This window comes from Macrobrachium nipponense, chromosome 6, assembly GCF_015104395.2.
Source record: "Macrobrachium nipponense isolate FS-2020 chromosome 6, ASM1510439v2, whole genome shotgun sequence".
Taxonomy (NCBI): domain Eukaryota; kingdom Metazoa; phylum Arthropoda; class Malacostraca; order Decapoda; family Palaemonidae; genus Macrobrachium; species Macrobrachium nipponense.
The window spans coordinates 115,406,332-115,420,405 of record NC_061108.1 but is presented as its reverse complement, the minus strand read 5'-3'; the positions used below and the strand labels follow the sequence as shown (position 1 = coordinate 115,420,405).

Here is a 14,074-nt window from a genome sequence, read left to right as displayed (position 1 = left end):
AACCTCACAGGTAAATATATCTAGAATATTAGGGTACATACCTGTGAAGGAATCAAATGTTTCTCAACCATAAAATCAAATATCAAAATCATGAATGAGGATGAAGATTCCCCAGAAAACAGAATAAAGAATGAAGCTCATACTGCAAAATAATAATGAACTCATCCATCTTGCAATTCAGGAATAAACTACAAGTAATACAGGAGAATAGGATATATAGACAATATAATGAACTGTTTAAATAATAAATTTCTCACTAACAATTTATAAATTTCTCACTAATACTTTCCTATAATATGAAAAGTCTGATCATAGCCTTGGTAGGCAATTTCATGCTTAAATTATCTTACAAAATAATCCGTATTATACAGTTAAAAAAGTTAAGTATATCTTAGTTTAACCAGACCACTGAGCTGATTAACAGCTCTCCTAGGGCTCGGCCCGAAGGATTAGATATTTGTACATAACTAAGAACCAATTGGTTATCTAGCAACAGGGCCTACAGCTTACTGTGGGATCCAAACCACATTATATGGGGAAATGAATTTCTATCACCAGAAATAAATCCCTCAATCCCTCTGATTCCCTGTGGTTGGCCGAAACCGAGAATCGAACTTCGGACCATCGGATTAGTAGCCAAGCGCGAAATCCACATGTCCAACAAAGAACTTGTGCTCAAACAGACTAATCAGACACTAAATTCAATACACTACTGTTACAAAACAATGATTCCACATATAACTAAAAGCTCAAATGAAAAACAAATGAAATAGGTCCTCAGGAAAACTGTAAAACTTTTACCTACTTAGAAGTCCTACACGACATCCATATTATAATATTAGGAGAAAGTGAACTAGCATTAGGTATGCAATGATATAAAAACAGTTATTATCATTACAACTTGAATACATGGTGTATTTATGTTGTATTTAAGTTGTTATAATTCATATAAGTGGTTATAATTCCATTTAATCTGAAAGTTCACATTTGTGAATTATCATCATACATACCTGACAAACAAATCTCCATTGTCTCTCTTGCTTTTCTTCATTATTTTCTTACGGTAGGGAATAGAGGGATTAACTTTTTAGCACATTCATCTCTTCCATCAATAACTTCTTCCGGTGGCTTAAAATATTCGTAAAAAGTAAAACTTGGCATCAACAAAATGTACTTGCTGCAAACAAAATTTATTATACAACATAGCATAGTCATCTCTTCCATCAATAACTTATTTTGGTGACTTTAAAATATTCTTTAAAAGGAAGTAAAGCGTGGCATAAGCAAAATTTTTGTTAAAAAAAAAAAAAAAAAAAAAAAAAACCCAGCATAATACAACATACTGTATATACTCATGTAACACGCGATCTCACATATGCAACCCCAAAATTTTCATGCCTTAAAAATGATTTTATCCCGTATCTCACATATCATGCGATGTAAATTTACAAGACTAAATAACAATAGGCTAACCTCTTTTTCCTCCTCTCTATCTATTCCAGTTTTTAGTTAGGCTAACCCCTTTTTCCTTCATCTCTTTATCCATCACATCTTCTAGTTAAGTTAAAAAGAGTAAAAGAATCACATCTTCTAGTTAAGTTAAAAAGTAAAAGAGAATGTCAAAAGTATTAGTAATGTTATACTTGTTTTGAAAACGCATACAGCAGAAACAGCAGATTTGCTATGAAAAATCAAATCCGATGGCAACAGCCTTTTTGCTTGCATTTCAACCATTGTACGATAGTAAAAAATTACCGTAGTTATGTTACAAATGATGTTAAGGAGAATAGGACTGATATATTTTTACATTACTATATCCTTACTCATGGAGAAAAGATCAGCAGCAAATGCTACTAAATTCAATCTCAGCAAGGGCAAATGCTGCTAAATTTAATCTAAGTTTTAGTTGAAGTTGGGAAAAGAATGTTGATCATGTTTAAGTGGACTATTATCGTGCATCGGCAACGTGGTTGAAGCTTTCGCAAACTTCGCCAAAGCACCATCCAACTCGACCATAAACAAAATTTGAGAGAAACATGTTTTAATCAAAACTATTGGGTATGAAAGAACACAGTTTACTGTTTCACTCAATAAAAGATAAATATGTAAAGCTCGTTGTATTCTGACGAGATTAAGTGAAAATATCGAACAGAATCTGCTGATTTTTGTTTATACAACATGACCTCAGCGCCATCTAACAAAAAAAATTAAAAAAATTACAAAATTTTGTTCATAAACATATGGTTATTTAAGTGATATTTTGATTTGAAAGCACTTCGTATAACGTAAAATAACCTTGCCCCATATAAATAGAGTATCTTGTGATTCATTTGTGCTAACTAGAGGCAAGAAAGTTGCTCTGATTGAATTCAATACAGCAAAACAAACTTGCCTCGCAATCGCCCTCAGCTGATTTCCAAACCAAAATATTGATTGCTATGTTTGTATTTTATAATACAAACAAATAGTAATATGAAAATATGACAAATTGGTAACTAATTTATATTTTTCATAACTAACAAACCTGAGGTCTTAACATTAGGATTTACTAGCGCCAAGCTGGAAAACCGGTAGAATTAAACTAAACTTGTGCGATCCAGGGACTACTGGTATTTATACCAAGTCACAGGGCATGTATACCCAGAATGCCCTTGGCGTCGTGTGACCGACCCGCCAGTTATACTTCTAACCCAGTTAGACTGCTAGAGGGGTGGTTCGTGGTGGGCCCTTCAAACTGTTAAGACCTCAGGTTTGTTAGTTATGAAAAATACAAATTAGTTACAAATGTCATTTGTTCATATACGAAACAAACTTCAGTCTTAACCCTGGACAGGTTAGCAGGGTCGAGCTCGACCCGAGGGAAGTTTAAAAAAACATGTTTTTTTTCCCATAAATCATCATCTATCTCGAATCTGGGTGTGATCGATCTGCAAGAGGATAGCAGAACACACACTAAAATCATGTCAAAACTTGCGTTTGCCTTGTCCTTGTCCTTTCCCCTTTTCTGAGTAATAGTTTGTTTTGAACATGTTGTGGGATACAAAGGCAAGTTATCAAGTAGTGATTTCCTGTCTAACACTGTTGACTCTGGGATAGTTTTATATTGTTGGAAACTCTAGGTACGTAGTTGCACATTATCATGCCTTGGTTGTGGTGAGAACTTATATTGTCAATTATTCCAATTTCTTTTGAATGCCAATTTCTTAGTTTTGGCATTTTTTTTTTTTTTTTGCATTTTCATCAACAATAGCCAGCAGGCAGTATTCTCTGGGGATGGATGTCATCAACTTACTTCTAAAGTGATTTGATTTTGATGAATAATTTGAGGTTGCTGACAACTCTGTATAGCAAGAAGCCAAGTTATGAGCTAGAGTTGGACGCCTGGGGGATGACCTTGAGATATTACAACACAAGAGAGGGAGAGAGGGGATGGGCCTCTGTGTTTCTGGTGACAGATTACATGAGCCTATGTCAATAAATTATGACACACTGTAGAGAGAGAGAGAGTAACATTTCTGATATGAGAGCTCTAGGATATATGAGTTTATTCTATAAAACAATTAGCCTTTTCCTATTTAATTTAGGTACCAAAATAATTCGTCGAATTTTGACAATTTGTTTGGCCCAAAAAAAACATACCTTTTTTTATTTTTATTTTTACCTCTATGAGTCCAACACCTTTTCTGGCAGTCACATATTATAAACAGTAGTTTAGGAAGGAGTTCCCTCAATTTTTCTGTGTACTATATAGCATATTTTGTATTTTTTGTAAATATTTTCGTAAATTAGTTTGAGACAGACAGAGAGAGAATAATATTTCTTATATAACAGTAAATTACATATTGTGGAGATCTTTTTACATGATTCTGTTCTAGGATAATATAAGTTTATTCATATTAAAAAAAAAATTAGCCACTTCCTATATTTCATTTAGGTACCCAAAAAAATGTGAAATTTTAACAAAAAAAAAAAAAAAAAAAAAAAAAAAAAAAAAAAAAAAAAAAAAAAAAAACCACACACACACACACCCATTTTTTCTTGTTTTACATTTTGACCTCTATGGGTCCCACACCTTTTCTGGCAATCTATATTGTAAATGATAGATTTAGGGAGGATTTCCTCAATTTTTGTCTGTATATAGCATGTTTTGTATTTTTTTGTAAATAATTTTGTAAATTATTTTTTTTACATACTTATTTTTTAAATATATTTGTAATAAATATTTAATTTGAAGATGGGTATGATTTATCTTCTCAGTAGTGTTTGACAACGGTGAAATTGATTTTAGAAATTAAAAATGTGCAGCATAGCTGCAGTTTTTGATTTTTCACAAATTTTTTTCTGGGTGCTTGGGTCGAGCTCGACCCTGCAAACCTTTAAAGGGGCACCAAAATAGCGATACCTGTCCAGGGTTAACATTAGGATAGACTTACTTATTGGAGTGAGGTAAGTCTGTAACTGACTGGGAGTTTGCCACCTAAATCCATTTCTGAATATTAGGAGAATTCTAAGAGAATGGACTATAAAACTTTGAACCAAAGATATAATATTTATTGGTTTTGGCCCTCACTGGGTGCTTAGTATCATGCCGTGGTTTATAAAACTATGGAAAATAGGGGACCCCCATACTCATAAACCACTCTGTCCCTTGTGTCTGGATCTACCAATCACCCCTCCCTTCCAAACTACTGAGAGGGTGTGTTGCTACTGGAAAGTATACTATACTCTAACATAACTTTACAGTATAGCTGACCACCTCACCTGCATCTAGTCCGTTCCAGCTCATGATGGTACTCTCCTTCATACTGCCCATAGGTAAAGGAGTAGAAAGAAAGTAGTTAAAGACAAAATGACCAGTCATCCCATTCATTTTACTTTCATACCTTCATCTTAGACTAGACACAAACTGACCCGCCTGGGGTATGGATGAGCTATACCACATGCTGGGCCACCACCACTGGACCCAAGGAAAAGGTATCCAAGGATCTATGGGCAACATCTTTTAAATAAAAGGAAGTGAAGTCGTTTGGCGTTTCCAAACACCAGTTTTCAGAATTCTCTCGACAGACATGTTCTACTTGAATGTCAAAGAAGCACTCAAGCCCCCTAATGTCATGAGCCCTAGCCTTCTCCTGGCTATCTGACCCCTTGTCTTCTGTCATGTAGGCATTCCTGATCGTTTCTCCTTAGCCAAAACGATATTGTATTCCTGGACACCTCCTTTTTGTTCCGTCTTGTACTTACGAACAAACCTCCTGCACCCCGGCCTGAGGTGCCTTGTCCTCCTTAAGTACTACTCCCTTGTACCCTGACGGGACACAGAAGCATCTCATCTTTGTCATTATCTACAAAATCAGCCAGAGAAGGTATGGAAAACTCAAACCTGCGTCCGCTACTGATGGGTTTTGAGTCTTGGCCACGAATTCTGGCACAAACTCAAATGCCATGACTTCATACCTCTTGAGTGCTTTACCATAGACGACAGGCCATGAAGATCCCCCACCTTTTTGGTTGAAGCTAGGGCCAATAAGAAGACTGTCTTTAGGGTCAGGCTCCTATCTGTGGAATGCCTTAGTGGTTCAGTGGGGGAGTTTTGTCAGACTACTCAGTACCATGGTCAAATTCCCAATCTGGGGCTTTCAGTTCCTTTGGTAAACATGACTTCATCAACATGGCCAACTCCCCATGAAGATGAAATGTCCACGCTTTTCATGCGCAAGACCGAGGCTAAAACCACCCTGTACCCCTTCACCGCAGAACAGACATATGCCTTTCGTCCTGAGTATATACAGAAAGTCTGCTAATTGCTGAATAGTGGTACGAGTGGAGACAAGTTCCCTCTACGACACCAATCACAGTATGCTGACCATTTCCCTTGGTATACTGCTGCCAATGCTTTCTGATATTCCTTCCATGTGCGCTGCTGCTTTTTGCGAAAACCTCTCACTCGCAAGAGATACTCGACAGTATCCACCCGTGAAGTAATAGGACTTCACCGACCAGTGGTACCCTCTCCACGTGAGGCTGACATAGCAGGTTGTTCCATGATGGTACTCTCTTGGTACATCCATCAGGAGTTCCCAGGAGGTCGGAAACCATTCCGCCTTTGGCTATAACAGAGCTACCAGAGTCATTTCTGAGGTTTTGAGACCCCATTACCCTGTTCAGAACCGATGGATTAGACAAAAAGGAGGAAATGCGTAGACGTCCAGATTGTCCCATGGGTGTTGTAGAGCGTCTTCTGCTACTGCTCTACGTCCAGGACTACAGAACAATACACTCCCCAAATTTCTTGTTGTACCCTGGTTGCGAATAGGTGATGGCCTTGGCCTTTCCCACAACTGAGCATTCGTCCACAACTTGTTGGTGCAAGGGCCACTCCATTCCCAGGATTCTGATCACTTCTGTTCAACTTGTCGGCCACCACGTTTCTTTTTCCCGTAATATATCTGGCCCTGATGTCTATCACGTTCTCTACAGCCCACTGATGAAGTTGAACTGTCATCATATTAACTGTCGAGACACTAGACCTCCTTGTTATTTATGTAAGCTACTACTGTGGTGTAGTCTGACATCAAAACCACTGAATGTCCCTGCACCCACTCCCGGAATTCCTGTAGTGCCAGAAAAGCTGCTTTTAGTTCCAGCACGATTATATGAACTTTCCTGTCCTCTCTGCTCCATTTTGCTGAAACCATCAGCTCCTCCATATGCGCTCCCCAACCAAACCTTCTAGTGACGCATCTGAGAACAGCAAGAGATCTGGTGAGGGTTGCTGAAGGGGAACACCCACTGTCAGATTGCTGTCCTTCACCCACCACAGCAGGTCTTTCCTCACTTCTGCCGACAAGGGAATCTGCTCATACGGGCGAACCTACTATTGCCGACCAGAACCTTTCTTTCATCCTCCATGTAGAGGACGAAAGGTGTAACCTCCCTTGTGGTACTAGCTTCTCCAAGGAAGTTAGAACTACCCAGTACTACCTGCCACTGTTTTGCTGGCTGCGTTTGTTTTTCTAGAAAGGGCTTCACCACTTGTGCATTTCTCTACTCTCTGGTCTGTTGGGAATACTCTGGCTTTTATTGTGTCTATGACCATTCCCAGAAACACCAGCCGTTGACTTGGATTCCAACTGCGACTTCTCCCGATTTATCACAATGCCTAAGCTGTGACAAAACTGTAGAGGGACGCTCTGTCCCTGAGTAATTTCTCTCTGGAACTTGCTATCATCAGCCAATCGTCTAGATATCTTATTAGCCTGATCCCCTGAGAATGCGCCCATATCGACACGAGAGCGAACACTTGTGAAAACTTGAGATGTTGTCAATCCGAAGCAGAGAACTGCGAACTCGAAAAACTCTCTGCCAGACTGAAGCAGAGAAATTTCCTGGAAAGACTGATGGACTGGGATCTGAAAGTATGTGTCTTTCAAATCGATCGTCAGCATAAAGTCCTTGATCCTGACTGCTGTAGAACAGTCTTTGGAGTTTCCATTTTGAACCTGGTTTTTCTTATAAACAGATTCAAAGTTGACAGTCTATTACTGTCCTCCAGTCCCCACTGGCTTTAGGTAACCAGGAGAATCCTACTGTAAAACTCCTTTGACGGCATGGATACTTGTTCCACAGCCCCTTTTTCCATCATCTTCTTCACTTCCTCTTGCAGAATAAAAACCTTCTGAGGTTCTTGAGCATAAGCGAGGTGAAGCAATGGCGTTCTGTCAGGGGTGGGGATACTTTTGAACGGAATCAAATACCCGACTCTGAGAACCTCCACCACCCACTGCTCTGCTCCCAGTTCTGCCCCACCTTCCAGTGATTTGCCAGGCAACCCGCCACTGGTGTCGCCGAGTGATGAAAGGTGTGCCTTCCTATCATCTCAAGCCCCTTCCTCTTCCCCTAATCCCCCTTTCTCTTTTATTTTTTATTGTGAAAGGGTCGATGAGTCAATTTCTTTGGGGAAAGAGGGCCTTGTTGCCCTATTAGGGATATGCCTCACTGGCTTCTTCCGAGGTATTTGTTGTTGCCTTACGCCCATAGAATTAGCCTGACTGCTAAATGTTTCCTGACTGCCTGCTGTACCAACCTATCGTAGTGTCCATCCTTCTCCTATCTATGGCCTCTTCTAGTATGGCCTCTGGTAACAGCATTGCGACTCTGATATTCCCATTCCTCATTGGCTAGCAGGGAATCCAAATCAACAGTGCGACTTAGCCTGGCCAAAGCTGCATCCCTCCTCATTAAAGGACATTTGCCCAAAAATTGGCACTTAAATTTGTCAAGTACGCAATTGCTTTGGCACCTGATTGTAGCAATCTAATGAACATTGATTCATCCACTGCCTTCCTCATCATTTCTGAGGATGCAATCTTTGCAACTGCTGTCGACCAAAGATCCAACCAAGAAGCAGTCTGAAAGACAGAAGAAGCTGTCACTTCTAATGTAGCAGCCTCTTGGCAAGTCATCGAAGGGCATTTCATTTTCACTTGATCTAAGGTTAATCCAGGCCTTAACCTTACCACATTTAGGTTAATTTGTCTAGCAATAAAGGAACCGTCGATGTCATATAATATTTGTTATGTTTCATCCATTGCAGGGGGGATAAACTTAAATGATCTATTCGATCTTAAGGAATTATCCCTTCCCGCAATCCGGGTGCGTTTACGTGTTGTAAAACGGACTCCACATGATTCGAACAAGGCAACTCATACAACACCTTGGTATCCTTTTTTTGCACCAAATGCCATGTCAATCCCCGGAGGAAGCATACTGGCAGGTGTTTCCGTTCTCTCCGAAAGGTTATTGAATTGACGAATCAAATCAATCACCTCGAAACTTTTGGTTCTCTCCTTCCTCCGGTTCTAGCGTACTGTGCTCTTGCCACGGGAGACGCTATCTCACTCCTATCCCCATGACAACCGTCCGGGTGCTTCATGGACGTCTGCCCCTACGGCCGCGCCAGCTCTTTGATCTCTGCTGACCGCGATGGCTCGATCCCACACAGTCAGCAGGAGAACGAGACCGGCTTACTCCTTCTCTGATCGCGGATCTAGAGCGAGAATCTCGCCTATATCTCCAAGATGAGGGCTCTCTCAAAAACTGAGTTCACTTCCTCTTCATGACGATTATTTTAAACGGTCTTACAGGCGAAACTAGTATCTGTGCTCTATCCTTTGCTGCACTTTTTGCCAACGACACTGTAGATTTTCTTTGACTCTTTAGAGTCTCTACTGGCAACTCTGTGTCGGCGTTATCCCATCGGCCACCGACTCACTCGCTCGTTCAGACTGTAAGCGGCTCGGTCCACTAGCTTTGAGCTTACTAGCCACTGACTTCCTGCCTTTCTTGCTGACTGGGATGTGACCGCCCTGGTCCGAAGAAGAAGAAGAATTCACTCTTCTCCTCTTGGCCCAAGAAACAGTCGCAAAATCCAGTATCTCCAACGCTTGATGGTACATGCCGTGACGTCATCGAACTTAGCGATGACGCCGAGTTAGAGGGAGAAGATGAAGAAGACGACAAATCACGCCTTTTATTTTTGCCTTTCTTATTAATTTTCTTCTCTAAATCCTGTAACAACTTCATTACAGTGTGTACTGCCCAGTCAGAAAGCGTATTTGAGTCCGGAGGCAGCGAAGAAGACTGAGAATCAGTCGGCTGTGACGTCATCGCGTCTGCCATGTCGGTGTGTGACGTCGGTTGTGACGTCACCAATCTTGTAGGTAGAGATTGGGCTGCGCTGCTGGCATCCCTGCGTTTGCAACAAAACCACCCCCAAAGTTCTGCATCGTCGTAACCAAAGAAGTTGTTGGGCGTAGCCGCGACATTATTTCCCATAAAGTGCAAACCCGGGGGATGAGGAATATTCAGCGCTGCCGGATTCTGCTGGAACTGTGACGCCAATATACTGCGACAGCAAACCTTCCAAGGTTGGTACGCCTGGAAGACCTAGCATCGCCCACGTACCTCCATCCTGTTCAAATCGAGAGCCGGCACCTGGAACAAAGATAGCGATGCTCCCCCCCTCTCTGCTGGGAACAAAGGAGCGTAAATATTATGCATCAAATTGCCCAAAACCCCTCCTGGCGTTTCTGAAAACGAACCACTAGGAGAAACTGAAGGGGTATGGGACAAAATCAAAGGCTGGTGGCGAAACATTGGAGCAGTCTGGTGTATTGCCGATAAAAAAGAAGCCGACGACGCTTGGTCACCCAAAGATGGCGTTGACTCCTTTCTTTTGTATGGGCCTTTCTCATAAAACTTCCTCCACTGTTCCACCGACCAACCACGACAAACAGGACAAGGATTAGTAATTGTACATACATTTTCCCTGCACCTACTACACATTGGATGAGGATCCATTGACACCGAAGTTAGGAATCTTGAACAAGGAAAGCCACTGACTCCAGGGCATTTCCTTTGTCTCGCCTTCGAAACAGAAGATCCCGACAGCGATGCAAAACACTCCATCTCTCAACTTACACTATTACAGCTCACACCACACTGAGCACACTCAGAAAAAGAATTAATAAGAAAAATTAAATTGAAATTGGATAAAAAAACGGGCAAAACTAAAACTGGCTTTAAACAGATAGACAGAGAACACGTCATATCTTAAAGGCGGTAGAAAGATAACTGGCGGGTCGGTCACACGACGCCGAGGGATTTGGGTATACATGCCCGTGACCTAGTATAAATGCCAATAGTCCCTGGATCGCACAAGTTTAATTTAATTCTACCGGTTTCCAGCTTGGCGCTAGTAAATCCTAATGTTAAGACCGAAGGTTTGTTGTATATGAACAAGCATGACATTGTTATTTTACATAAAGTTTTGTACATACTTACCTGGCAGAAATATACTTAGCTTACGTCTCTGACGTCACGACAGAATTCAAAACTCGCGGCAAACGCGACAGGTAGGTCAGGTGATCTACCTTACCCGCCGCTGGGAAGCGGGTGTAAGAACCAACGTACCTTTCTTGCCAGATTTTTTCTCTATTATACCTGTACAAGACAGAAAATAACAAAGAAAAGGTAAACAACACCTGTTGTAGTATAAAAATAACCTTGGTTCTTACCTGTTTAGGCTGAAGACTTCATAGGTACTGTCTATTAGTCTGCATAGCCATAAGAGCTACAGTGAGGGCGTGATCTACAGCTGAAAGACTCTTTGGGTCTACTAACGGGACTTGATATCCGCTTACTTAGTAGAATCCAAGTCGGATCATGTCAATGGGGGTTTGCCCTCTTCTATGACAGAACCTGTCCACTACCAACGCAGGGAGCTTCAAACCAAATCCGATCGCCTAACCTAACTAAAGTTATTAGTATTACGAAAGAAAAAACGAAAAAAGATGCCTACCTGCATCATTTTTCATACAACCATATGAACTCAATTACCAAAAACAAGGGAAAAAAACTACTAAGGATATGTTCCAGCTCCCTGCCCCAGCACCGAATCCGCCGATACGTACGGGCCTTAATGCGAAGCACTCGTCATACGTAATACTGACGTCTTTAAGGTAGTGGTTGGCGAATACTGAATTACATCTCCAGAATGTGTAGTTTTCATCAGATTCTGAAGAGACATATTCTTATTAAAGGCCAAGGAAGTGGCAATGGCTCTCACTTCAAGAGCCTTGACTTTTAGGAGCTTGTAATGTTCTTCATTACAAGATCGATGTGCTTCTTTCACTAGACTTCTAATGAAGAAAGACAAGCGCATTTTTCGACAATGGTCTGCTGGGGTCCTTTACGAGCACCATAGTCTGTCCTCAATGCCCTTAAGGGTTTTTCTTCTTCTGAAGGTAGTATTTTTAAACTCCTAACAGGGCAAAGAGTTCTTTCGGGTTCTTCCCTACTAGGGCAGATAATCCACGAACCTCAAAGCTCCTTGGCCAAGGATTTGAGGGGTTCTCATTCTTGCTAAAACGAAGGAAGGAAGGAACAAATCACGGAATAATCCTTTCCTGAAACCTACCTTCCTTCTAGGGCATGAATCTCACTAACCCTTTTAGCGGATGCTAGAACCATGAGAAACAGAGCTTTCCTCTTAAGATCTTTGAAGGAGGCTAACTGTGGGGTGGCTCAAACCTAGAGGACCTCAGGAAACGAAGAACCACGTCCAGATTCCAACTTGGAACTTCGTTCGAAGTTTTCTTGGCAGTTTCGAAAGATCTTAATAGATCATGCAGATCTTTGTTATTCGAAAGATCTAAGTTCCTATGTCTGAACACTGCAGCCAGCATGCTCCGGTAGCCTTTGATGGTAGATACTGCCAAACCGCATTTTTCTCTGAGGAAACTAGGAAATCTGCGATCTGAGTCACAGAGGTGTACTGGAAGAGGAAAACTTCTGGTTCCTGCACCACCGGTGCGAAAGACGTCCCACTTCGACTGGTAGACTTTAAGGGTCGAAGGTCTTCAAGCTGAGGCGATAGCCTTAACAGCTTTTGTCGAAAAACACCTTCGCTCTGACAAGACTTTTGACAGTCAAAAGCCAGTCAGATTGAGAGCGGGGAGGTTTCTGTGATACCTGTCGAAGTGGGGTTGTCTGAGCAAATCTTGTCTTTGTGGAAGTGCTCTTGGAAAGTCCACCAACCATTCCAGTACCTCTGTGAACCAATCTTGGGCGGGCCAGAACGGAGCTACTAGCGTCATTCTTGTCATCTCTGAGATAGCAAATTTCTTGAGGGTTTGTCCCAGTACTTTGAAGGGGGGAGGAAAGCGTAGACATCTAGACCTGTCAATCTAGGAGAAACGCATCCACTGATACTGCCCCTGGGTCTGAGATCGGGGAGCAGTAAAGTTCTATCCTTGCGTTCCTTGCTGTTGCAAAGAGGTCGATGTGAGGCCTGCCCCATCTTCTCCACAGGTCTTGGCATACTTCTGAGTGGAGGGTCCACTCGGAAGGCAGGAGTTGATTCTTCCTGCTCAGGAGATCGGCCCTGACGTTCCTTTCTCCCTGTACGAATCTGGTGAGAAGACTGATCTTCCCTTGCTTGAGACCACAGCCGAAGATCCTTGCTGTTTCGTACAGGGAGAAGGAGTGTGTCCCCCCCCTGTTTTTTGATGTACGCCAAGGCTGTGGTGTTGTCCGAATTGACCTGAACTACTGCATTTCGGACGTGGGGCTCGAAGGCTTTCAATGCCATCCAGACTGCCATCAACTCTTTCTTGTTGATGTGCCAGGACACCTGATCCCCCTTCCAGGTGCCTGACACTTCTCTTGTCCCGAGCGTCGCTCCCCAACCTGCTTCCGACGCGTCGGAAACAACACATGGTTGGGGTTCGGCATGTAAAAGAGACATTCCTTCCACAAAACGGAGTGGGTTGTTCCACCACCGAAGGTCCCTCTGATTCCCCTTGAGATCTTGAAGGAGAACTCCAGATCTAGGAGAGACGCCTCCAGTTCTGGTATAGGAAGAACTGTAGAGGCCTGAGATGCAACCTTCCTAGAGAAACGAATTGCTCCAACGAGGAGAGTCCCCCCAGCAGACTCATCCACTCCCTCGCTGTGCATGCATCTTTCTCTAGGAAGGTCGTTAGTTTCGTAGCACGAGCTATCCTCTCTGGCGACGGAAAAGCCCGAAAAGCCAGAGAAAAACTATCCGAATCCCCAGATAGATCCGCTCTTGACTGGGGATTAATTGAGACTTCTGGAAGTTCACCAGAAGTCCCAGAGAACTTGCAATGTAAGGGTCTTTGAAGGTCCTCCCAGACATCTTTCTTGAGACTCTGTTCTGATTAGCCAGTCGTCGAGATATAGCCACACCCTCACTCCCTCCAAATGTAGCCACTGCGCCACGTTTTTCATTAACCCCGTGAAAACTTGGGGTCAGTCGACAGGCCGAAGCACAAAGGCCTTGAATTGGAAGATGTTTCCTATCATGACGCAGATACTTCCGTGAAGAAGGATGGATCGGCACATGAAAGTAAGCGTCCTGAAGGTCTAGTGACCACCCATCCAGTCCCCTGGACGAAGAGCCGCTAACACTGAGGAAGTCGTCTCCATGGCGAACCTCCTCTTTTCCACAAAGACGTTCAGGGCGCTTACATCCAAAACCGGTCTCCAT

At 42.3% G+C, this 14,074-nt stretch overlaps 1 protein-coding gene across 1 annotated transcript in view; it reads right to left on the bottom strand.

Annotated features, from left to right (window-relative positions):
• Positions 1-1,203: 1,203 nt before the first annotated feature.
• The window catches only part of LOC135216612 (X-ray repair cross-complementing protein 5-like), a 243,632-nt gene continuing 230,761 nt past the window's right edge, over positions 1,204-14,074 (bottom strand). The window contains 1 exon segment of the mRNA XM_064251992.1: positions 1,204-1,255. Coding sequence (XP_064108062.1) covers positions 1,232-1,255 — 24 coding nt within the window. The 3' untranslated portion in view covers positions 1,204-1,231.